This window comes from Panthera pardus, unplaced genomic scaffold (genome assembly GCF_024362965.1).
Source record: "Panthera pardus isolate Hobbes unplaced genomic scaffold, ASM2436296v1 HiC_scaffold_13, whole genome shotgun sequence".
Lineage (NCBI taxonomy): Eukaryota > Metazoa > Chordata > Mammalia > Carnivora > Felidae > Panthera > Panthera pardus.
In genome coordinates, this window is record NW_026526688.1 from 199,498,790 (window position 1) to 199,525,385 (window position 26,596).

The following is a 26,596-nucleotide window of genomic DNA, read 5'->3' on the forward strand; positions in this document are numbered from 1 at the left end:
TTAAGTAAATGTCCAGGAACTCGGGCTCTGGACCTCTTGATAGACATGTTGAAGGTGGATTCTCCCCGTTCCTTCCTCACTGGCCCCCACACTGCCCAGCCTGAGCTCGCCGTGGGGCATCATTTCATGCATGAGCTCTGTGGATAAGGAGGGCGTTTCTTCCAAAGGTGTGCTATTTCTAGACGCTTGCCGGTCCCCAGAAAATACTATGGATCCTGGCCATTTACCCTCAATTGCCCAAAGGTAAATATAGACATTTACACAGGTAGATAGGGAGAGAGAGAGAGGGGGAGAGGGAGGGATGGAGAACGTCCTGAGAAAAGGGGAAGACTGAACTGACATTTTTTTTTTAGCACCTACTGAATGTCAGGCATTTTCACATATGTCACTTTTGAATGATGGTGAGCACTCGTGTGGATTACCCCCAAGCACCTCTCTGAGCAGCCCCACGAGGCAGATCTATCTTCCCGAGGATTCTGGACACAGGCTTCCCTTACGCGGCCCGATGGATGGATTAGCTGCCCTTGCGGGGCTGCAGCGGGAGCGGGCCCCTGGCACATAGGTGCTGTGTGTCCGGCTCATGCTCCCTGCCTCTCTGTCCCCAGGCGCTTGGTGTCCCCATGTGGCTGCACGTGCGTGTGTTGGTGCAGCTGTCTGTGTGTCCCTCTCTCTCGTGTCTCTCTGTCTGTCTGCATCTCCGTGTGTCTGTGTGTCTTTCCCTCACCCTCTGGCCCTCTGGCCCTATCATCCGTGTTATCAAAACCATGCTCCCAACAGTGGGAACATACGTGTGCACGAGAACGTGTGCACCGTGTTCATGACAAGGAACGAAATCCTAGTACCTGCTTCAACACGAATGGAGCCTGAAGATATGCTGACTGAAAGAAGCCAGTCACAAAAGACCACCTATCAGAGGATTCCATTCGTATAAAATGTTCGGAACAGGTACATTTACAGGGACAGAAAGGAGGTTGGTGGTTGCCTGGGGAGGAGGGTGTGGGAGGGAGAGAGGTGACAGCGAAAGGGTTTCTTTTGGAGACGGTAGAAGTGTTCCCCAATTGACTGTGGTCATGGCTGCGCATAGCTGTGAATATGCTAGAAATTGTTAAATTGCACGCTCTCTGTGGTTGAATTGCCTGGATACAACCCTGCTCACGCAGAGGGCAGCTTTGGAGGTGATGAAAACACGACAGGCTTGGGGATCCAGGACCCCAGAAGCCGGCCCCAGTCCCGTCACCTGTTTGCTGTGTGGCATTGGACAAGAAACCTAACCTGTCTGATCACCTGCTAACTCTGCAAATATTCGGACTGCAGGACTGCAGCGATCTCTCAGCGTTTGCAGGGGAGCCCAGTCCTTTTACCTCCCCGGAAGCCACACTCTATTTTTCCCAGTAACGCTTTACCTGTTAACTGTTTAGCTATGCCAGCCGATGTCCATTATCTAGCTAATAATTGCCAAGAGTTAAGTTAAAGATCTGCCTGTTCCAGTGACCGGCTTTGCCAAAATGCCCTGCCTTCTGCAGGCTGAGCTTGTCAAGGAATGCAGCCAGGACTGATTCTGACCGGGCGAGCTGAGCTCTAACGCCGATGTCCTGAAATGCACAGAAAACCCAAGGCATTTGTGGCCCAGGCCACTCCTGGCATGAACCTCATTTCGATAAATAGCTCACGTCGGTCAAAAACAAACCGAAAACTCCAGAAGGCTCTGAGGCATGCCATTGCCCAGGATGAAGAGAGCTGGGGCGATGGCTCCTTTGTGGTCGCATCCACGCGCTCACTGAAAGAACACCTTGATGTTGGTGAGCGAGATGCCTTTTCTTTTCCTGCGATTACGCTTTCACTAATTTTCTGAATAATTGCATTGCTTCAGCTGGGGAAGTTTTACATTGTGAACTTGCACTACGACCAATTTTCTGTATAATTGTATTGCTGCTGTTGGGAAGGTCATCAGAATTTGGAAGGCATCTGAACTTAATAAGAAAAGCTGTAAAAAGAAACAAAAACAAAACCAAAAACAGCAGAAGCCAGTTTTCTCCTGGATTCCATTTGCCAAGCCCTTTCGGGCCCTTCATCCTGACAAACATCGTGACCGTCACGGGGTCGGTCCTCGGTGCTCGATGGGCTTGCATCCTGTGGGTGGATGGGGTGGAAACTGCAGGTGGATGGGGCGCATTCACAGGCTCCCCGGACGGCTCGGGAACGCCTCAGCTGGACTTGACGCTTTGATGCGCAGGCCCGGCTTCTGCTTCCCTGCGTCTCGGGTGGACCCCAGCCTATTCATCCTGTTCTTCTAATTATGTTTTTCACATTAAGTGCAATTTTTGTTGTCTGTCTCCCCTGCAGGGCAGCGACCACGCCCTTCCTCTCATTTTCCACCCTTTCCATGCTGTGCTTTCTCTTCGCCTCTGTTTGTAAGAAGTTTAGAAAAGCACAGTGGTGCCCTCCGCTTCCCCGGCTTTCTCTGAGCAGGCGAGTGTCCACTGGAAAGCAGCCCGGACCGGCTTCCCGGGCGTGCAGCCCGCGCAAACACACAGGGCCTGAGCTCAGTCGGGCCCTGCTTCTGCTCTCTGGACCCTGCTGTCCTGAAATTCTTAATCACTTTCTGATAAGATGCACAACCCCCCATTTTCACTTTGTATTGGACCCCGCAAATTATGTAACCTGTTCTGAAATCAGCCTTTTCAATCTTACGGTCCTCCTTTGCCTTTGTACCTGCACAGCTTCAAGCAGAGATGGGGACTGGATGCTGGGGGCCAGGGCAGGCTTTGCCCTCCTCCCTCGGATCACAGGGAAGCCAGGAAGGGTTTTAAGCCGGCAGCGAGGGGGATTCCAAGTTCAAAAGATCATTCAGTTGCCACGTAGAGAATGAATTGGAAGGTGTTAACCTCTGAGCCTTGCTGCATGAAATAGGGATGATGGAAATAGTACAGATCTCCCCAAACTGGCTGACGTGTGATAATTAAATGATCAAGAAGGCATTAAGAGCCTAGCACATAGTAGGCACTCAGTGCATGGACGGGAGCCAGTTATGAGGCTGTTGAAGCCCTTAGGGTAATTATGGTGGTGGCTGGGGCCAGGGCTGTGGGTCTGAGTGACATTTAGGAGTTTGAGTGTGGAATTTGTGGTTGATTTTACATGGCAGGTTGGGGTGTGGGAATAACAAAGTATCTCAGGATGTGGCCTGTGCTCCTGGAGGGTGGGGACACCAGCCCAGGGCTCTTCTCTACTGAACACCCACTTCCTTTTTAACCTCCTGGCTCTTACCCTCATTCTTTTTTGTATGACATTGAAGGAGGCGGAAAGGTGTCAGCCAAAGAGGAGGGAATCTGAGCTCAAATCCCGGTTCTGGCGTTTATCAGCTGTGTGACCTTGGGCTCACGGCTTAACTGCTCTGTGTCTCGTCTCCCCCATGAGAAATGAAGACAGTAGACTCAGCGGCGGGGCCCTTGGCGGTGGCACACGTGGGTGGTCTGCCCCATTCTCGTCATCTAAGTCTGTTTTTTGTGAGTCATGAAGCACAGGTGGAAATGACAAGGTCCAGCCCTCGCCCTGTGGCTTCCACCCCCACCCTGCTCAGAAGGGCATCTCGGCGAAACCCGCTTGGGAGGCGTCCTGGGCCACACCGCTGTCGGGTGCTGTCCCAGTGCCCGCATCATGAGGTGGTGGTAAATCTTTCTGTATCCCCTGTGATAGGGTATCTTATCCCGAGGTAAAGTTGGCAACAAGAAATCATTGGTTATGGAGCTCTTTCTTCAGAAATTTTGGTTGAACAGCGTTGCAGTAGATGAGGGTGCAGTTTTCGCCCGGCAGGTCGAGATTTCTCGTGGTCTGGAGTGCCAGGCTCCTGATTCGGCTGCCTGCTCACCGTCATGCCCAGCAGGTGGTTTCCAAAACATTTACTCAGCACGCCCAGCAAAATGCAGGGGGCGGCTCCAGCAGAGGGAGATACAGAGAGGATGTGGGGAACCTTGAGCAGCCGGGAGTAAGTCTTTCCAGTTGCGGTCAGAGAAGGCTCCCCGGGAAGGCACCTCTTCCCCACCCTTGCTTCGCGGCTCTTCTGTCCCAGCAACTCTGCTGGGTGCTTTGTCTCACGGACCTAGGGGCACATACGGTACCTTGTTTTCTGTCTGGGAAGACTGAGGCTCAGAGAAGTGAAAAGACTTGCCCAACTGCTTTTCATTGAAGGCTCTGATCCAGAGGCTTGTGTGAATATTACCGTGTGTAAATGTTTATGCCCCTGGCAATGCTAAAACTACTCTGTTTTCTTTTCCACTAAAAGATGGTTCACAATTTTTAGGAACGCTCATAAATTTTTGTCATGTTATTTAAATACTTATTTCTTTCAAAGCTGAAGACTTGGAATTAAATAAGGAATGTGCTATATAACATCTACTCATCCACCCACCCATCCTTTCATCCATCCACCCATTTGTCTATATGTCCATCTATCCATCCAGCCACCTCTCTATCCACCTGTCAACCCATTCATCCATCCATCCATCATCCACCCACCCATTCATCCATCCGTCCATCCATCCATCCATCTATCCATCCATCCACCCATCCATCCGTCTATCCATCTATCCATCCATCCATCTATCCATCCATCATCCATCCATCCATCCATCATCCATCCATCATCCATCCATCCATCCATCTATCCATCCATCATCCATCCATCCACCCACCCATCCGCTTTCCCATCCACCTTCCCATTCACCCATTCATCCATCCACCCATTTGTACATATGTCTGTCCACCCATTCACCCACCTCTCTATCTACCTATCCATCCATCCATCCATCCATCTATCCATCCATCTATCCATCCATCCATCATCCACCCATCCATCTGCCCATCATCCATCCATCCATCCATCCATCCATCTATCCATCCATCCATCCACCCATCCACCCACCTATCCCCTTTCCCATTCACCCATGCATCCATCCACCCACTTGTCCATCTGTCCATCCATTCACCTATTCATTTACCCATCCATTCATCCATCCATCCATCATCCATCCACCCATCCATCCATCCATCCATCCATCTATCCATCCACCCACCTACCCATCTACCTTCCCATTCACCCATTCATCCATCCACCCATTTGTCCATGTCTATCCATCCATTCACCCACCTCTCTACCTATCCACCCATTCATCTGTTCATCCATCCATCCATCCATCCATCCACCCTCCCATTCGCTTTCCCATCCACCTTCCCATTCACCCATTCATCCATCCACCCATTTGTCCATATGTCTATCCATCCATTTACCCACCTATCTACCTATCCACCCATTCATCCATCCATCCATCCATCCATCCATCCATCCATCCATGCATCCATCAGTCTGTCCATCCATCCATCCATCTACCCATCCATCCATTTTCCCATCCACCCATGCATCCATCCACCCATTTGTCCATCTGTCCATCCATCCACCTATTCATTTACCCATCCATCCACCCATCCACCCACCCATCCTTCTAACAAGTGATCACCTACTGGGATCTAAATGAGCCTGTTACAGTCCCTTTCCAAGGCCACTGTTACAAATGGGGTGTGGCATTTTTGTAACTCTTAGCGGTTTATCCTTCATTTTCTAGAAAGCACCCGATGCCATGTGTTCTTCCTTCCCAGGAATGTGAGCCATCTTTCAACAGCAACATCACAGCATTTGCACTGAAGGCAAAAGTCATCTATCCCATCAATCAGAAGTTCCGGGTAAGAGTCCTCAGCTCCGTCTTAGAAACGCAATTATTCAGTAATGCCCTAGAGATGGGGGTAGGAGTGGGCAGTGGTTTTGGGTCCTCTCTGAGGGTTTTGTGGTAAGTCATTTTAATAAGGATAATTTTGAGGCTGTGGAATGGACTAAAACTTTAGGATGAATCCTCTTTATGACAGCATTGTCGGGGACAGGGTATAGCAAGGTGTCCCCAGGAACACCAGGGGCAGCACAGTAGGGCAGCACCCTACTCTTCTAGCAGTAACACAAACACCGGCCCTGACACAGTTCCTGGCATCGCTCCTCATTCACAGATCCCGCTTCCACCCTGCTGAACACTGACTGTGGGGCTGGCCCAATGCTAAGCATTTCTCATGCGTTAGGCATTTCCCATAAGGTAAATCATACTGTTATTGCCTCTTCATGCATAAGGAAACTGAGGCCCAGAGAGGCCAATGACCTGTGCGAGGTCCCCTGGCTATAGGTCTCTTACACCTGAAGCCAGGAATTCACCTGCGGTCAGGAGATTTGCAGACAGTAGCCCATCCCACGGTGCTTCTAGGAGCCCTTGGCTTTGAGACTGTCCCTGGAAGAAAGAGTCCCTGGTCCAGTACTGGAGGAAAATGTTGCCTGCTCTCCTGGCCGTAAACAAGACGGGCTCTGGGGTCACACAGACTCCATCCTAACTCTTATCTCGGCCGTTACTATGGGCCATTTTCTGACTCGGCCTCCTGTTTCTTCATCTGCAAATGGGGGTGATGGGCCCTCCTGCCTCCCCCAATTGTTTGAGGGTCAAATGGGATTATAGACATAGGGCTTAGCCCTGCATGTGGCAGCCAAGCGCTCTGTACTTGTTCGGTTTCCTCGGTTATTATTTGCTTTTGAAGACAGCCAGAGCCAGGTTCTGCAAATCCCTGCCCCACAGAAATGATTTCACTGTGCCGAACACAGACTTTCCCAGATTAGAACTTTTCTGCAGTACTGGGACTGCTCCCAGAGACGCTCATTGGGAACTGCCTCCTTCACTTAGCTATCTGGTGGGTGGGTGTTGGGGCAAAACTCCCGGACCAGGGGCATTTATTCATCGTCGACACCCTTTGCCAGGCAGGCTCCTGCTGGGCGCTGGGGATTATCCAGTGGTTGGGACAGCATCGTCCTCACCCTGGAGGCCCTCACCGTCTGGGCAGAGATTGTAGGACGGTGTGCCGTAACCGGCATGGGCTGGGCCGGGCTACCAGGGATGGAAGGCTCTGGATCTGTGTCTGGAGGGAGGGATGCCTCTGCCCAGCAGACAGTGAGTGAGGGCTGTTGCGGGCAAGGGGACCAGAATCTGGAAAGACCCAGAAGTATGGAATGACGAGGGAGGTTTGGAGCTGGCAGCCGGCTCTGTACTACTTGGGCAGGAACATTCTGGAGCAGTGGAGCAAGCTGGACAGAGGTGGTGGCTGACATTTGTTGAGCCCTCCAGCTGTGCCAGGCACTAGGCTGTGACCTCATGTGGCCATGGCAGCGTGTGGGTCTTGAGTCCCTTGGTAAGGAGTTTCGGGCCTATCTAAGGGCAGTGGGGAGCCACCTCGAAGGCCTGGGGTCAGGAGGTGATGCCCAGGTCAGTGTAGGTGGGGAAGAGCCAGGTGGTCAGCAGGTCAGTGGACAGAGCAGAGCCGGGGGTCTGGGACAGAGGCAGAAGCAGTGGGGGCGGGGGGCAGGGAGCAGGTGGAGGTCAGAGTTGGCGGCCAGGTCTGGGGTGTAGGTGGGCCACTGGTGAGCGGACCCAGGCTCATGGCTAAGGGGTAGGGGCCTAGTGCAGAGGGGCTGGCCTCCTGGGGACAAGAGCTATGACCCTGGTCCCTGGGGGGTAGATGTGGGCGTGACCCTGGGGCACGGGGCTCTACCTGTTTACTCTTCCCCTCCCAGTGTGTCCCCAGCCTGGCCCTCTTGGGACTGCTGTCATATATCTCTGGCGGAATTACTGAAGCAAAGTCACGATAGGTCATGCGGACTGAGCGAGCTTTCTCTCCCCCGACCCCAGCCGCTGGCCGACGGTTCCTCCAACCCGTCTCTGCACGAAAACTTAAAGCAGGCCATCTTGCCGAACCAGCCGGTGGAGGCTTCCCCCTCCAGCAGCCTGGGGAGCCTGAGCCAGGCCGAGAAGGAGGACTGTAGCTCCTCGTCTAGCATCCACTCGACGGCCAGTGACGACAGGTTCCTCAGCCGCACCTTCGTCCGGGTGAACAGCTTCCCCGAGGTGCTGATCTGCGAGAGGTAAGGCGGGGGAAGGGATGGAGAAACAGACCCGTGGACCATATCACTGTCAGTGGAGAAAATGGAAGCCCAGAGAGGTTAAGCAACTCAGCCACGGACACACAGCCACCCAGTGTCTGAGCTGCAGCTCACCATGTGGTGTTGGCCAACGTGGGGGTTATGGAATCCAGCCTGAGCCCCGAGGAGAGACATTAGGGGCGTCGTTGAATCATCGACGTGCCCTGGGCGTTGCATAACAGCAGCTAGCACTGATCAGGTGCCTTCTGTGTACTGGGCAGAGTACTGAGCACTTTGCAGGGATTAATTGTCTCACGAGTGCGACCGGGTCTGTTTTATTCACTGCTGTGTCCCTACTGCCCCGTAGGAGCCTGGGACAGGTTCAGTGATGGATGAATAAAAGTTAATCAATCAATGAATTAATTCCTCTTAACACTATGTGGTAGCTGCTATCACTGCCCTCGTTTTACAAAGAATGAAGGGACACAGAAAGGCTGAGTAACATGCCGGAGGTCACACAGCAGGTGAGTGGTACGGCTGGGTTTGACCTTATCTTCAAAGCCTGCGCTGTAAATCACCAAGCTGCTCAGCCCGTGGGAGAGGCTGAAGACAGAGGCAACAGCGTTGTGCTTTGGTCCTCAGACTTCTCTGCTCTTTAAGTTCGGTGACGTCCAAGGGGCCCTGCCCCCGTGAGATGAACCGGGCCCCACCTCAGCTCAGGGCTGTGGAAGGAGGGGGCCCAGACCCTGAGCTCTGTGCCGACCTTGACAGTGGTTGGGAAGGGGTATTGAGGAGCTTTGGGAACTTACTGGGCTCGTCACAGTTTGGGTGGGAATGGGGCTGCTCAGAGTGCGTGTGCCCACCCCGGACAAACGGTCAACTCTGCCCGGCCACTGACCTGCCCTGTGACCCTGTGACGGCTAATTGACTTCCTAAGTCTGTTTCCCCATCTGTAAAATGGGCATGAGAATGTCTGCCTGCAGGGGCGGAGGGGAGAGGGCTTGTGATGCAGACGTTACGATGCCGGAATGGGGTGTGCTTCTTCTCCCGCCTCCGTCTCTTGCTGCCTTCTGCCCGTCACGTCGCAGACAGCTGCTCCCTTCCGGTCACAAGTGATGGATGAATCACCTGGGCGGCTGTTGGGAACCTCTGCACGCTGCAGAATTTAAAATCTGGGCTCGGGATGCACCGAGGCTTGTACTGAGCAGGGATGTGCTCCCTCCCTGTCACCCCCCTCCCCACCTCAAGTACTCTCAAAGGCCTTCCGTTTCTCTTTGGACTTTTCAGTGTGGACCTTGACTTGTGTATCTATAACCTTCACTTAAAGGATCTGCTGCATCTGGACACGGCGCTGAGGCGGGAGAAGCACCTGGTAGGTGGCCGGCCAAGTTTCTCGCCCTTTCCCGGGTCGTGAACACAGGCCCCCCATGGGCACCGAGTCCTGTGTGCCCTCAGGGACTGGGTCCTAGTGACAGTGGAGCCTCCGTGACAGGAAGGCACAGGGCGTTAGGCTTCTGACAATAAAATAGAGAAGCAATTTGTGCCTGTTCATGGGGCACAGGCTGTACTTGACCCAGAGCTGTGGGGTGGGGTGGAAAGATGAGACCCTCCTCCCAGGGCACACTTCCTGATGGAGACGGGGGTAAAAGGCATGGAAAAGAGCACAGCATTTTGATTTGTGGTTTTTGCTTTTTAAAAAAAAATTTTTTTTAAACGTTTATTTATTTTTGAGACAGAGACAGAGCGTGAGCGGGGGAGGGGCAGAGAGCGAGGGAGACACAGAATCTGAAGCACGTTCCAGGTTCTGAGCTGTCAGCACAGAGCTCGATGCGGGGCTCGAACTCACAAACCGCGAGAACATGACCTGAGCCAAAGTCGGATACTTAACGGACTGAGCCACCCAGGCGCCCAGATTTTTCCTTTTAATGTTCATTTGAGAGAGCGTGCGCGCACAAGCGAAGCAGGGGTAGAGTGAAAGGGGCCATAGGATCCGGATGTGGGGCTCGAACTCCCGAACCGGGAGATCATGACCTGAGCCGAAGTCAGATGCTTAACTGACTGAGCCGCCCAGGCGCCCCAAGAGCACAGCATTTTTAAAGGAGTGATCATAGCGAAGATAATATTGTACTCACGAGCACTAACTTTGTTGATTGCTTACTATGTATTGGGCCCTGGGCGTGTTACACAGGCAGTTAGCTCTGAACTTCACCACAACCAGGAGAGGTGGGTGCCATCGTTATTCCACGTTACAGATGAGGAAACTGAGGCACAGAGAGAAGGACTCACCCCGAGTCGTAAAGCCCGAAGTTGGAGCTGAGATGGGCAGTCAGGCACCTTGTTGTAGGCGTGCGTTCTCCAAGCGGATGAGGGCGCCATCAGAACCACAGAGGGCAGCGGACCAAGACTCATCTCTGCCAGATGCCCCGGCCTCCCAGTGAATCAGCACTGGATCCAGGCTGGGGGCGGGGGGGGGCAGAGGGATGCGTCCCACTGTGGCTGCAGAACGGCAGGGCCGGCCAGGCATCGGGGCCAGGGGGCTTACAAAGAGGAATGATTTCTCCCAAATTATTGACTGAAGGATGAGATCTACAGAGGGGAGGCCTGCTGCAAAGAGAAGGGGAGAGGGACCGATGGAGAGGGTGACAGAGACGTAGAAATGGAGACACAGACAGACATGCCTGGGAGGTGCTTCGTTAGAAGCTAGAAAAATAAAAACATCAAGTTGGGGATGCAGTGAAAAGAAATGCGGGCTCCGTGAGAGCAGGAAGGGCCTCGTAAACAGGGGCCAGTGATGGAAACCAGGAATCCTACCAGGACTCCAGAAATAGAGCCTCTTCTGGCAGCCCCACTGTGCCTGGAGAGCCCCGTGGCCTTGAGGCCGCAGCCCGCCTGCTTTCGCTCGGCCACATCGCGTCCCACCTGCAGGCAGGTGGCCCTGGCCATCTTCTCAAAGGCTCTGGGCTCCCTGGAGGGCTGACTGTTACTGGGCTCAGAGCCCCATCCAGCTTGCGAGTGACATGGTGCCAGGCACCTCGCCCCCAGAGTAGACAGCAGGTGCCTGTGGGGACCTGGAGGAAGCATCCACCGTCACTCATCTGCCCGCCTTATATGTGGGCAGCCTCCCCTCCCTGCCAGGCGCAGTGGACAGGGACAGGGACAAGGACAGCCGCCACCTGCATGGAGCCCACTCTCCACGGGGACACAGCAGTAAACCACACAAATACACCATTCAGACAGTGGGTCTGAACAAACGATACAGTGCCGTGAGCATGTGTAAGGGGGGCCCGAGTGTGGGGGAGATGGCCAGGCTTCCTTGGAGGGAGACACGTAAGCTGGAACCTAGGAAAGTTCCAGAAGCACTGGATTAGGAGTCAGAGACCTGGGTTCTAGTCCACCCTCCCACACTTACGGGCTGTGTGACCTTGGGTAAGTCGCTTCCCCTCTCTGGGCCACTTTAGGAAAGGTATAAAGATAATGTTTTTCCAGCTCTTACCCCGTAGAATTTCTAGGAAGTGAAGTCGTCTCTGCGGGCAGAGCTCTGGGCTCTGCTGGGCGGTGTGACCAGCCCTGTCACAGCACTGCTCGGTCAGCACTCGTACTCGGCCAGGCTAAGCTAAGCACTCTGTATGTCTGATCTCAGTGAAGCCCTTACTTCTGTTTTACCCTCACAAGGAACCTGAGACTCAGAGAGGTCGCGTCAGTTGTCCAAAATCGCAGAGCTGGTGAATGGCAGACACAGAACCCAGAAGAGGTCTGGCTGAGTGTAGGGTCTGTGTGCCCGCACATAGTAGGCGCCCCGTAGAAATGTGCACGCTGACACCGAGGCCGCCCTGGGGACTGCTCTCCACGCGTGGCCTTTCCCTCACTGCGGGGCACATCTCCGCCGGGTGCGGGACCTGCAGAAACACGGCAAGCTCTCGCAGAGACCTCGAGTTCCGTTTCTCTGGTAGAGATCCGTCACCACAGGTCAGAGTTCAGAAGTGACTCAGGCCACAGACAGATGGCGCCCCGTACGAACCCGTGGGGTCTCTGTGTTGTTACAGCTGAAACTGCGGCAACACCGTGGTTGACTACGTGCCAACGACAAAGTAAAATAAAAAAGCGGCTCAGGTGGGGGGCGCCTGGGTGGCTCAGTCGGCTCAGCGTCCGACTTCGGCTCAGGTCACGATCTCCCCGTTCATGGGTTCAACCCCCGCGTCAGGCTCTGTGCTGCCAGCTCGGAACCTGGAGCCTGCCTTGGATTCTGTGTCTCCCTTTCTCTGTCTCTGTCTCTGTCTGTCTGTCTGTCTCTGTCTCAAAAATAAACATTAAAAAAAAATTTTTTTTTCAGGTGACTCAGGCCAGATGCAACCATCATTCAGGCCAGGAGCTTAGAGCTCCCTGGTGGCCCCTGAGGGAGAAAGTGGCACTGGGCTCACCAGGAGGTGGAGGGAAGCTGCATCTGTCAGCGTTCAAAGCAGAAGAGCAGAGATGAGGACAGATTAGGGTGTGTGGGGGGGGAGGGGTGCCATTAGAGGGATCGTTAGGACTAGGGGATTTCTCCCGGTGCTGGAACATTCTCCATCTTGGTTGTGGCAGTGGCCACATGAACGTGTACTTGGGGTAAAGTTGCACAGAAAAATACACACACACACACACACACACACACACACACACACACGACTGCCGGTGACAATGAGTGGAAACTGAAGTCTGCAGTAAACTGCACTTGGACCGATGTCAGTTTTGGAGTGGATACTGTACTGTGGGGATGTCACATGTCATCCAGGGGGAGGGACACCTGGGACCCTGTCCTGGTTGACACATTCCTCCGAGCCTGTAAAGTTTCCAAATTACAAAATGTTTAACTTGAAAGGAATGAGGCAAGACCGGTATACGTTACTGATTCCATCTGGGGTCAAAAGGAAAATGGGTTTGAGACCAACATCCTGAGAAAAGAACGTTACCTTATGCAGCCTCGACCTCAGTGGGTAGGAAGCCAGGACAACATTGTGTTCCTAGAGCTCGTTAGCATGGGCAGGCGTAAGGAAGGTTGGTGGAAAGTTCTGGGTTCTGTCCCTCATGGCTGTCCCTTGTGACATGAGGCCAGTTTATCCAGATTTCTCAGCCAAGAGTCCTTGTCAGTGAAGTGGGGAAGATTGTACCAACCTCCTGCATCCTGTTAAAACCAAATGAGATAATCTATATCTTAGCCTGGCACAGAACGGTGTTTAACAAACCTTAGAACGAGGGTTGCAAACTATGGCCCTTGGGCCGATCTGGCCATGCCTGTTCTTGCCCAAATTGCCCCTGGCTGCCTCGATGCTGTAACAGCAGAATCCAATATTTGCAAGAGACAGTATGGCTTACCAACCCAGAAACGCTTACTATTGGTAAAGTGGCCCTTTACAGAACAATATGTGTTACGCCCTGCACCAAAGTATCTGACTTTTGGCGACAGTACAAAAGCAATTCAGTGGAGGAGTGATAAGCTTTTCAGGAAATGATATGCAGCAAATGGGCGTCCAGAAGCGGACACAGATGGGCCTCGAGCCAGACCTCCATGTCGTACAAAAATGAACTCCGAATGGATCATGGACATAAATGTAAAATGTAAGACATCTTGGAAAAAAAAACAAACAAACAAACAAAAAAAAACAGAAGAGAAAATCTTCAGGATTTAACCCTAGCAAAGAGTTCTTTCTTAACACTGAAAATGTGACCTACACAGGGAAAACTAATAAATTGAACCTCATCAAAATTAAAAACTTTTGCTCGGCAAAAGACCCCATTAAGGAAGAAAAGAAAGAGAAACATTCACATTGCAAACCATGTATCCACAGGAAGCTTGTGCCTCAAATCTATAAAGAACACTCCGACCTCAACAGAAGTAAGCAATCCAATTAGAAAATGGGCAACAGACATGAACAGGCATTTCACCAAAAAGGAGATACAGTTGGCAAGCATACACGTACAAAAATCAGACAGAAAGGTGCCTGACGATATCAGCCATTAGGGAAATGCAAATTAAAACCATGTGAGGTAGGCACCTATCAGAATGGCTAAAATAACAAGTGATGAGAACACTAAACGCTGGTGAGGATGCGAGGAAGCTGGATCTGTCGTACATTGGTGGGAATATAAGGTGCTGCACAGGAAGACAGGCAGTTTGTCACAAAACCCAGCAGTTGCACTCTTGTGCCTTTACCCCAGAGAAACTTAACATTCACACGAAAGCCTGTACGTGGATGTTCTTACCAGCTTTATTCGTAAGAGCCCCACACTGGAAATGCCCTCAGGTCCTAAAGTAGGTGAATGGTTAAACAAATTATGGAGATAGCACCCTTGGACGTTCTGGGGTGTCCCCACTTATGGGAGGACACGTTTTGGTTTAGAGGAGGCCTCCGTCCATCAAGACAGGAGGCTGGAATGGATGATGTCATACATCCCAGGTCCAAACAACTGTCCCTCTGATTCTTCCCACAAAGAAGCAACACTCTTTGCCTTTTGTATTTTCTTGACTCACAGGGCAATGGGCAATGTGGAAGGAATGGCACATATTAAGTGCCTAATGAAGATTTCTTGAATCAAGGGGTGCCTGGGTGGCTCAGTCGGTTGGGTGTCTGACTTCGGCTCAGGTCATTATCTCACGGTCTGTGGGTTCAAGCCCCACATCGGGCTCTGACAGAGCCTGGAGCCTACTTTGTATTCTGTGTCTCCCTCTCTCTCTGCTCCACCTACACCTGCACTCTTTCTCTCTCCCTCTCAAAAATAAATAAACATTAAAAAAATTAAAATAATATGGGGTGCATGGGTGGCTAAGTCAGTTAAGCGTCCGACTCCGGCTCAGGTCATGAGCTCACGGTTTGTGAGTTCGAGCCCCGCATCGGGCTCTGCGCTGACAGCTCAGAGCCTGGAGCCTGCTTCAGATTCTGTGTCTCCCTCTCACTCTCTGCCCCTCCCCTGCTCTTGCTCTGTCTCTCAAAAATGAATAAAAAAGCATTTACAAAATTAAAAAAAAAATTTTAAAAAGACAACAAAAGAAGTAGAGCATATTTTTTAGAAGCTTCATGAAAATGCTATCGTCGTGATTTATAATCTGAGATAGTTTTCTATAGTAAAAATATGTACATGTGAAGAGATATATAGAGATTGAGATGGGGAGAGGGGCTGGGAGCAGGTGAAGGAAAGGAGGGAGGAAGAGAGAGAGACCATTTTTAAACCTTTCCGTTATGTCTTCCTTCTTGGCCATAGATGTTTATTCAGATTTTAAAAATGTGCCTCCTTGATCTTCTTCCCAAAAAGAAGTCTGATGATGAATTATACCAGAGGATTCTTTCGAAACAAGAAAACGTAAGTAAGTCTTCAACCTGTATCTCAAGGTAACTTAGTGAGAGTTTATTACAATATGTAAAACACAACATTGTATGAAACTATTTTTGCTTTCACGTGTAAAAATAATTTATTTCAATATTTGCCTTTGAACTGTGCAGTCATACAAAAGTATGTGTACAAATGTAAAAATGACCATAGGTTATTATTAAAATTTGGAAAAATACTGAAAGCAGGAAAAAGAGAAGAGTGTTGGTCATACCCGCTACTCAGAGAGAACCACTGTTACCTTTAGCTTCTGCCCAAGGTTGGGTATTTTTATTTTTGGATTTTTTAATTATTTTTTTAATGTTTATTTTTGAGAGAGAGAGAGAGAGAGAGAGAGATGCAGAGCATGAGCAGGGGAGGGGTAGAGAGAGAGGGAGACACAGAATCCGAAGCAGGCTCCAGGTTCTGAGCTGTCAGCACAGAGCCCGCCGCGGGGCTCGAACCCACCCACCGCGAGATCATGACCTAAGCCAAAGTCTGTCGCTTCACCAACTGAGCCACTCAGGTGCCCCAAGGTGGGGTATTTTTAAATACATCATCGGTTTATTGGTTACAACGGTTTGTCCTACTTTGCGTTCCCCTCCTCTCGGTCTTTTACATGAAGTTTCCGTTGTTTTACGTGCCGCGAAATGAGCCGGGTCTCAGAGTCAGACATCCTGGTTTTCCTTCACAAACTCTCAGAATCCCAGGTTCCTCCTGTGCCATGGGATAATAATTCCCGTCCTATGGGATCATGGAAGGGATGAGAGAAAGTGCGTGACGCATGTGGCACAGTAATAGTTAGACCCTGAATACATGGTGGCTACCATCAGCCTCGTTACGACCACAACAACCGTCTTCCACTTCATCAGTAGCAGCGTCCTCACCATCGTTACTGTTTAATCCCCGCTGTCACCACCACTACCATTATTGTCATCGCCACCATCATCTTGATCGTCATAATCATTCTTATGATTATCGTCACACCATTATCGTTACCGCCACCACCACCGCCATGATACCTGGGGGACTGGGAGAGAAGGTTTCTTCCCCGCTCTCCTGCATCCCATGGGGAAGGAGACACCAAGGCACCCCAGGGAGGACACGGTACACCATGGTGGTCATCGTCACCGTCCTCGGTATCACCGCTACCAGGATCGTCATCATCAGGCAACGCACACGGGGTTTTCACGCAATTTTTTGTTAACTTTATGCATTTATTTTGAGAGAGAGTGACAGCGCACAAGTGCACGGGGAGGGGAAGAGAGAGAGGGAGCAAGAGAATCCCAAACAGGCTCCATGCTGTCAGCACAGAGCCCGACAAGGGGCTCGATCTCACCCACCGTGACATCGTGACCTGAGCCAAAATCAAGAGTCAGACGCTTAAGCGACAGAGCCACCCAGACGCCCCCTCACACATTATTTTATTCAGTCTTCACAACAGCCCTGGGAGGAGCCGTTATTATTTGTTTACAGCTGAGGAAAATGAGGCTGAGTCTAAATGACTCTCCAGTGAATAAATGACAATAATCATGGCGACACTGGGAATTGCACAAGTAATAACGAAGCTGTGTTACACGAAAACGGTAACAAGCTTTGTAGTCTGCAGACCCAGGAGCCGGTTCCAACACCAGTACCGGCACAGCAGGGTAATCACTGCAGTGGCTGCTGCTTATCGAGAGGTTGTCTGGCCAAGTGCTTCCAATGTGTACTTTTATTTAATGCTCATCATGACCCCCCCCCCCGACTTCTAGACGAGGACAAAGGTACTCAGACGGGCTGCTCTTGGGAAGGAAGCAGCATCATGGGGGTGCATGCAGTTGGAGGCGCAGGTATCTGGGGTCCTCGAGGCTGAGCGTCGAGCCCAGCACGCCTCATCCTACAGGGAAGAGACTCCAGACGAAATACCCCAACTCCCCGAACATCAGGCTCTCCCTCTGGCAGGAGCCAGCGTCTCTCTCTGGTAGTGACAAGGGCCCGAAATCACGCACAGCTTCCCCACGGACGCGCAGAAGCAGTTTTCAGCAACATCTTTTTTCCGAATGAAGCTGGAGCCACCCCGGCTCAGATTCCAGTTCTCTCGACATGGTCCTGGAGGAGACGGGGCTCCTCTCGCGCCCCACGGCGGGGCCTGAAGGAGCCGGTACAGAGGAGGCTCCTGCTCCAGTTCTGAGTTGATTAAGAGACAGAGTCAAGGGGACAGATACAGAGAGGTCAGCTTCACAGGGCAGCTTGGAGGACGTGGCTTAGCTGAGCAGCAGAGTCATAAACTCAGGACTAGGTAAATACCTGCCTCGTCTGGGGCGAAGCTGGCCACCTCTGGCCTGCCCAGCCCACCCTGGGCCGAGGCCACACCACAGCAATGGCCTCCCCTGAATGGTCCATGCCAAAGAGGAAGAGGCTGGACAAGTTATGGGTGCACACTTCCTGCTGTTGAACCCACCAATCGCATTGCTTCATGCCTCCCCTAGGGTGTAGAGAGTATTCCTTCCCCACGGAAACCAGAGGAGTGGGGAAGAAAGATTCCCCCTCCAACCCCCAGATGTGATGGTATTTTCCAGGACTTTAAAGAGTGAAACACATTATTTCATCATTTTTAAAAAATACATTCTATTGGGGGGGCGGTTGTGGAATGAGGAGTATAGAAGAAAAGAATCTAGTATTCTTGAGGCTCTATGTTTAATGAGAAAAGTAGATTTCTGTCATCAAACCTTAAGTAGGACAATGCCTAGGGAAGTTATGGTTAAGAAATATTTTATGATAATATGGTGAAAGATAAAAGCATTTCTTTTGTAGAATTTAAGATATATTAGATTTTTTACTTGCTTTTATTTTGCTTTTTTTCCCCTATTTTTCCCAGGACTTGGAGGAATTAGAAAAGAGACTTCAGGTCAAACTATCAAACACGGAAATGTTGGGGACTGGTGATTCTGAATACATCACTCTGGCAGATGTGGAAAAGAAGGAGCGAGAATACTCTGAGCAGCTAATAGATAATGTATGCGATGGATTAGTTTTTTCCTGTGTAAAAACCTTGCTTTCTGGGACAGTTAAATTGGCGAGATTAAAGAGATGGCTTCTAGAAGCATGCTTCATACTTGAATTCCCTGTTGCGCTCTGCCCAGAGCCAGGGATCCAGTTTCGGAAGTTATGTGATAGAGAAGGTATAATTAAGGGGCCAAGGTTCCTTGGGAATTCCAATGAATTCCCCTTGTTTAAATTTTAGATTGATCTTTTGATCATTCTCAGCAAAGATTGCTCTAACCCTCTATGTCATACCACCCCGTGGATTAGAACAGATGTGAGCGGCTAACTTCTCCAGCCCGAGGCGTCACTCATGAAAGCTGGGTTTAAAATCTAGCCAGGGTGGCTTCTCTCAAATATCCCTTTTCTTGCTTCTCAGTTCCATTGCCCCCTGTTCCTACGTTAGGTATTAAACAAACATTTTTTGGCACCCAGGACTGTGCTGCACACTGGGGATGCAGAATGAACTTAGACCTGGCCTTGCCAGACAGATGCACAGGCTGGTCTGGCGGGGGAGCCGACAGGTGAGGAGAATGCAGACTTTAGAGCTCACGAGCGTTGTGATAGGTGAAAACAGCGGAAGGCTGGGGTGCCGCGGAGAGAGAAGTTCGTTGTACCCTAGGGTTAGGAAAGTCTTTATAGAAGAAGAGACCCGTTGAGAGGCTTTCTGGGAGACGTGTGGGTGGATGCTGGCCAGGGGATGCTGGCAGAGAAGGGAGCCGGGGGGCGGGGGGGGGGGGGGCGAGGTGCAGGCAGAGCAAGATAAAGCCAGAGATCTGGCCCGAGGGTTTTCATCTTGTGCCAGGGAGGTGGGTGTCACTGGAGTTTGGCAGCCGATGTGGCTGGGTCCATTTCTGTCTCAGAAGGACCACTCAGGCTGCTGTGTGGGGGAGAGGTATGAGCTCTGGGGCTAGGGAGGTAGGAATTTTGTGGAAGGCAAATGCAAGTAGGAGCAGGGGTGTAAGAAAAAGTGGGAGAGCTGACAGGACGGCAGATAAGGAAGTTTGGGGGAGAAGCGGGTGTAGAGGATCCGCGCGGTGGAAATAAGGACCCCAGAACGAGAGCCAAGTTGGGAGGGGAGCTGGTGAGTCCCGGCTTGACATCTTGAGGTGGAGATGCTGAAGGATGGAGAGAGTCCGCTACGCTCGGCTCGGATGACACGGGGAGCGAGGATGTTCGTGGCATGAGATGGCAGAGGGAGGGCGCTCAGCCTGGATTCCGGGGTCCTCAGGCTCCCGAAGCAAGGGACCTGTGTGTCCATGTCTGCGTATTTCAGACAGATGATTCATAGTTTGCCCAAGATGCCCTGAAGTACGGCGACCTCCAGCATTGGAGACGCCCGGCCAGGGTGTCTGTACAGTGGGTAGGGGAGGCAGCCTGGTGCCCAGTCTTGGATCCTGCCGGCATTTAAGGAGGAGGAGTCAAGGAGAATTGAGACGAGAAGGCAGAGTATGGACTCTGAGGGACCAGGAGAAAATCATGTCCCGGAAATCAAGGGAATCAGGAGTTTCTAAGAACAGAGGGGCACCCCGGCTCCCTGGGGCTGGAGGGGAAGTGCCAAAGCCGGCTGGACATCCATCTCTGTTTGGGGGTGTGTGGGGTGTCATGGATGACAGTCGCGTTCCCTTAGAGCCGTCGGGAAGGACGGCATCTGGCAGCAGGGACAGGTGGGAGGCTGGAGGTTTGATGGATGGGCTGCCAGCCGACTGGGGCAAATAGCGGGTTACTGAGTACACGAGGCGCCAGGGCACCCAGGTGAGCGCTGCCTCTCGGCCGTGCCCAGCCCCTGGGAGGGGGCTGCTCAGAGTGACTCAGTGTTTCAGGTTGCGTTTATCTCCACCCTTCGCCATTGCAACAAGGTCAGGGTGGGCTTCTGGTGCCACCATGCCCGGTGTGGCCAGAGGTGCCCAGACGAATTCAGCGTCCGAGAGGCAGAGCCACGGGGAAGGAAACCACTCCTTGGGGAGTTGGGTGGACCTTCACCAACTCTGCCCCTGCCTCCCGTCAGCTCCGTGATCAGCGACCTAACTTTCTGAGCCTGTCCCTGCCTCCAGCCAATACACACTCCACCTGGAAATAAAACGCGTGAAGCACAGAGCCTGGCATCTACCTGCGTGCGGTAAAGGGAAGTTGTCCTGACTGCCGGTGTCACGGCTCTCACAGCTCTGGGCGGCTGGATGAGCCCCGATAATCTGAGACCCTCCGTGATTCCCACCTCTCCTCCTGAGGAGATGCAGGGGGGCGGGGGGGGGGGCGGAGGAAAAAGATTTCAAAGCAGAATTTTTTCATGGTCGGCATCGTCTCTGCCAGATTTGCTCTTTTGTACTTTGAGGGCAATAACTAAAATGTAAGCAGCCATTCGTGCTTTTATTTCCAGAACACATTTAATCCTTTTCAGAGATCTGGAAGCTTCCAGGAGCACACTGTCGAATTTCACGCACTCCCCAGGCAGCAATCATGGCCTGTTTAAGAGTCTTTAAGCTGTTTACGCCGGGTGATCTCATTGTGCCTGCCTTCCTTATCAGCAGAGCACTGGTGTTTGCTGAAAAGCCACCTCGAAACTGATGGGCACCTACAATACTCCGAGGAGGAACCTCTCTATAGAACTCGATTATTGCCAAGATAAGCTCGCTCGGAATTGCAGAATTGTTTAGAATCTCAGTTTGTGATAAGGAATGAATTGTAATTCTCAAGCAGGAGCCATCTAGCTTTATAGCTTTCTTAAATAAGTTTTCTACACCCACCTTCTTGCTTCTCATTCTCATTTCACAGATGGAAGCTTTCTGGAAACAGATGGAAAATATCCAGCACTTTCTTATGGACCAATTTAAGTGTTCCAGCTCCAAAGCCCGACAGCTCATGGTGACTCTCACGGAAAGAATGATTGCAGCCGAAGGGTTATTGCATGACTCTCAGGATTTGCAGGCTCTGGTATGCTGGAGGGGCCGGGGAGGGAACATGAAGATACTCACTCTAGAGAAGGAGAATCCAGAAGTTTGATGCCCCGTAGAGATCAAGTTGAACAGCTTTAAGTTGTAGATGGGGATATAGAGCCCAGAGAAAAGCAGTGAATCCATCCATCCATCCATCCATCCATCCATCTATCCCATTTGTCCATCCATCCATCCGTCTGTCTATCCATCCATCCATCTGTCCATCTGTCCATCCGTCTATCCATCCATCCATCCATCTGTCCGTCTGTCCATCCATCCATCTGTCCGTCTGTCCATCCATCTATCCATCTATCCATCTATCCCATTTGTCCGTCCGTCCATCCATCCATCCATCCATCCATCCGTCCATTTGTTCATCTGTCCATCCATCCATCCATCCATCCATCCATCCATCCATCCATCTGTCCATCCATCCATCTGTCTATCCATCTATCCCATTTGTCCATCCGTCCATCCATCCATCCATCCATCCATCCATCCATCCATATATCCACTCACCCATTCCTCAAGTGGAGATGCTGACCATCTTTGTGTTACTGCTGAATAGAGCACTGGTTCTCAATCCTGGCTGCACACTGAAGTCATCTGGGGAGCTTTAGAAAGGACTGATGCTTGGGTCCCAGATGGGTCCCCATCCCAGAGATTCTGACCTAATCAGTCTGGAGTGTTTAGAGCTTCAGGGGAGCATAGTGGGTAGTCATTGTTGACTCCCACTTGTGTGGACAGAACTTCATTTGCTTTCCTGATGGCTCTGAATCACCTGAAGAACTTTCAGAAAATGCCCATGTCTGGACCTCATGCCCAGAGATCCAACCTGATTGGTCTAAAGTGAAGACCCTGGTATTGGCTGGTTTTAAGGCTCCCTAAAGAATTCTGATACATAGTTGGAGATATAACCCACTGGTATCTGACTTTGAACCTAGTGTGCAGCCACTTGAAGCTGTGTGGTATTGAACCAATTACTTGACCCTCCTGAACTTCAATTACTCTATTTATGAAAGAGTAGTCCTAGGAGTTTCTGCACACAGGGCCCCAGGAAGTGCTCTGTGACCCGTAACACCCTAGTCACTGTGGGGTTTCCCAGAGGTGGTTTTGGCCTTGCCCTGCACACTATGTACCCATTTCCCCCTTCCTCTGACCTCGGAAACTCATGCCCATGCACCCACCCAGGTCACACCCAGCTCAGAATCCTGTAGCAGCCACCCAGTCCTTGGCTCAGAGACCCAGCAGCTTAGACCTACGGAGCAGGCCCTGCGCCTTTCCCACAACCACTCGGCTTCAGAGTGTGGCCCACAGACCAGTGGCATCCGTAGCCCCCAAGACCCTGTTAGAAATGCAGCACCTCCCCACCCGAATCAGGATGTGCATTTTCACAAACGCCCGCGGTGCAGCAGCTGTCTGAGAACATAGCATCATGTCCACATACGATCTTTCCCTCCGCGGTGCTGCTGGAAGGTAGGCCCGGCAGATACTCGGGACGAGCAGAGCGGGAGCCAGCTCAGCGACCCGCCTAGGATCCGCGTGCTGTCGGTTGACATGGCTGAGCCTGGGCAACAAGCTTCCAGCTTTGCCGTCCAAACCCTTGTGAATTAGATTTTAATTTGATAAGGCTGCTGATACTAATGCTGATCAAAAGAGAAAGACTTTTTTTCCCTCTTTTTTTTTCTTTTTGTTCAGTTATCATTCTGCCAACAGGATATTGATGCAGAAAAAAAAATGTATCCTTAGCTGACTCCGGCCCAAGTATTAGCCAGTAACTTCCAAATAGGAAGAAGGGAAGGCACTATCCAGGCTATCAATGTGTCCTTCTCTTAGCCAACATTTGATGGGCACCTCCTTGTGGGCCTCCTTCTCTTACAGAAACAGTGTTACAGACTGGAGCTGGAGACCTGAGCTCACACCACAGCCTTGCTGCTTGTTAGCTGTATGTATGACCTGGGGCAGGTTACTTAACCTCTCTGTGACTCAGTTTCCTCCTCTGTAAAGTGGGGAGTCAGAATAGCACCTGCTCTGAGAATGTTAGAGAGTGGATAATACGTAAGGCCTTTAGAACAGATCCTAGCACACAGGAAATGCTCAGTGTGTGTTAGCAATTAGACCCCTGCGGGCCACATGCCCGCAGGCAAAGGCCTATGATCTGTTTCTACAGGAGAGCGAGGCTCTGCCTGCATCACAGGTATCAAAAAACAGAACAACAACAACGGCAAAAATCCCCAAAATAGTAGCTTCTTTATGTTGCTGATAAACTCCCTAAGGATATAAGTTCTTGGGTCGGTGTCTGAGCATTTTGGCCTGGGCCGCTGGATCTATAATGTTCACATGGCATCATGAGTGTCAGACTGGTAGGGTCCTGGGAAGGACCCCAGAGGTCACCAGAATCAATCTCCTGGGATGTTTGACCAAAAAAGCTGTGCTGAGATCGGGGCGCCTGGATGGCTCAGTCGATGAAGTGTCCGACCTCGGCTCAGGTCACGATCCTGAGGTTTGTGGGTTCGAGCCCCGCGTCGGGCTCTGTGCTGACAGCTCAGAGCCTGGAGCCTGCTTCAGAGTCTGTGTCTCCCTCTCTCTCTGCCCCTCCCTCACTCTTTCAAAAATAAATAAACATTAAAAAAATTTATAAATAAGCTGTGCCAAGAGCAATGTGGGGGCTTGTAAGATAATTATGCCGGCAGCTTGCATTCATGAGCACTTACTATGTTCCGGCTGCTATTTTAAATACTTTACATATTTTACTTAATCCTCACAGCAGCTCCATAAGTTTCGTGTCCCAGGAGGACTCTGTGCCCATAGTCTGCTGCTCTGAGAGGCTGAGTCAAGTTCTAGCCGAGGCACCTGTCGAGTTCCCTGCTACACTCTCGGAGCAAAGGGGACCGCTCGCCTCCCATCTGACGCCCCTCTGCCCGTGCTCGCCTCTTTCCACTGCTGTCTTTCTTTGAATATACATCCGGAGGTTGTCCTGTCACTATTGAGCGGCAAGGGCTCACCTTGCTACCTCAGAGGTGGCAGCTGCGGTGGCTGGGGGCACTGCTTCCTAGTGTCGCCCTGTCTGGGTCCTTGCAGAACAGAGCCCTCCCGCCAGGCACACGGCCGCCCAGGGCTTATCCTCTTGCGCCCCGTAGTGGTCATGGGCCTGCCGGCTGCTGGCTGGTGCCTCTATAATAGGAGGAGAGGAAGGTTCAAAGCCACTGTCCTTGGGCTAGTTACGTGGCCTTCCGGAATAAACCTCAGCATTCTTGTCTGTAACTGGGGGATCCTTATCCTTGCCCTGTTCTCACGTTGCCAGAACACAGACCCGGTCTTCAAGGGCTCTCGGTCTGGCCTGGGACTGTCCCTTGTGATTAGCTCCTTAAAGACAGAAGCACGGAGGAGGGGCCCGGTGGGGGTGGGGAAGATCAGGGAGGGCACCACACAGCCCAGCCAGTAAGGGTGAGTAGGACTAGCAGGCAGAGGAGAGGGGGTACGGAGTGTGCAAAGGCCCGGCGGAGCTGAGAGCCAGGCACGCAGGGCAGCCCGGTGCAGGGAGGTGTGTGGACGAGGCTCGAGACAGAAGCCAGGCCTGGTCCTTGGGGACCAGGGGCACCATGCCCTGGGGTCAGACTTGGTTTGAAGGCAGTGACTGGAGGGTTCAGGCCAGAGGACGTCTCTGTGTGTGCATCTCAGAAAGACCCTGTCTGCCACACAGGTGCAGAGCACAGGGGGACGGCTGGAGGCTAGGACAGCAGGACACGAGTGACTGGGGCCTGAACTGGCTGTGACTGGAGCCAGCGGGAAGGAGATGGAGAGGCGGTCTGAGGAGGCAGGATTGCAGGCGTGGAGGAGGAGAAGGGAGCAGACGCTGACTCGGGGCTCTGCCGGGGCCCCGCCCGGGTGGGAAAGGCGTCCTTCCCCCGGGATCTGGGGCCTCCTAGGCACAGCAGCACCTCCCCCCTGGTTCCATGGGCCTCACACTCATTCTGTCAGGTGAGCAGCTACCCTCTGAAGCTTCCGGATCCACAGTGTCCCGCCTGGCTCTGGTCACTTCCTGCCCTGGGGAAGTGTCTTTTCCACGAGTCCTGTCCTAAGTGATGACATTGTGGTAGGGCGGGGCCGGGCCCATTCTAAAGTCTGACCTCGAGGGAGCCGCTCATAAAGTCAGTCTTACCTTCCAAGGTCTCTTCAATCCCCGCGTCTCAGGCTCTCTGAGGCTCAGAAGCCGAGGATTCCTGTAACCTTTATTATTCCTTCGCCTTATTTTTCTAGGGCTGCGGAGGCCAGAGGCCCAGCTGACTGGGGAGGGGCGGGGGGACGTAAGGAAGGTGGATGTTCCTCTTGGGCCATGGGCACGGATTGAATCCCTTCCCGGAAGAGCAGCCCCGGAGGAGGGCTCTCTGTGTACTAAGTGCTTTCTGTATACCACCCCGTGTCGGCCTCTCCACACCCCCGTAAGGGGTGATTTTGTCCGCATCCAAGGGGCAGACACGGGAGGCTCAGAAGGACAGCCCGGTGGTCCGGCCTCCGCTCCCAGGGAGGTATGGGCACCAGGGTGGACGCAGCCCGTGGCCATCAGCAGACCTGTGCCATCGGGCGCTGACCCAGGGTGTTTCCCTTCCCAGGACGCCCTGGAGAGAACAATGGGGCGGGTGCACATGGCAAAGACGATCGAGTCCCTGAAGCTGCAAATCCAGGAGGAGACCAGATGCCGACTGGCTGCCCTGTCCCGCAGCCTGGAGCTGCTGACCGTCGAGGGGAGGCTGTCCGGGCGACAGAAGGAGGAGCTGCTCGCACAGCAGCACAAGGCCTTCTGGGGAGAGGCGGAGCGCTTCGGCAGGGGTGAGTGAGCGGTGGCCTGGTCCGGGGCGCAGCCCTCCCGCGCCTGGGAGGGGGTGGTGCGGGGTGGCCCGGGCCTGGGAGTGTCAGGAGACGTGGAGCAGCGCCCGGGAGACCAGCACAGCCTGCGATGGCCTTTCTGCCCCTGGAACCACATCTCGTAACTTCTCTGAGGCTTGCTTGCCTTCCCCATAAGGTAGCATTCGATACAGGCCGCCCCTGGGGTCGGGGATTGCCCGCTGCGTCTACTCCCCAGTGATCCGGGCTGACGGAGGCCCCAGGGTCCTGCAGGAGAAGCGCCTGGACTATGCAGAGCGCAGAGGGGCGTGGAAATGCCCAGAAAGGACACATGCCACTCAGCTGCAGCCTGCAGCCCTACAGGGCCCTGCTTAGCAGGGCAGGTGCGGGCGGGCAGTGGTTGAGCGTGTGGGGCAGGAGAGGGAACCTGATGTGGCTAAGGTGGGCCCTGGGAGGTGCGCAG

General features: G+C 52.4%; 1 protein-coding gene across 5 annotated transcripts in view; it reads left to right on the forward strand.

Moving 5' to 3' along the window:
* EVC (EvC ciliary complex subunit 1) overlaps positions 1-26,596 on the forward strand; it is a 74,701-nt gene that overhangs the window by 7,435 nt on the left and 40,670 nt on the right. For 3 of the 5 annotated variants that reach the window (XM_053901702.1, XM_053901703.1, XM_053901704.1), the window contains 7 exons: positions 5,650-5,733; positions 7,764-7,996; positions 9,281-9,365; positions 15,227-15,325; positions 18,192-18,329; positions 21,128-21,286; positions 25,902-26,118. In XM_053901702.1, coding sequence (XP_053757677.1) covers positions 5,650-5,733; positions 7,764-7,996; positions 9,281-9,365; positions 15,227-15,325; positions 18,192-18,329; positions 21,128-21,286; positions 25,902-26,118 — 1,015 coding nt within the window. Of the gene's footprint in view, positions 1-5,615; positions 5,734-7,763; positions 7,997-9,280; positions 9,366-15,226; positions 15,326-18,191; positions 18,330-21,127; positions 21,287-25,901; positions 26,119-26,596 lie in introns of all 5 variants that reach the window. The other 2 variants (XM_053901705.1, XM_019453738.2) reach the window with 2 other exon arrangements.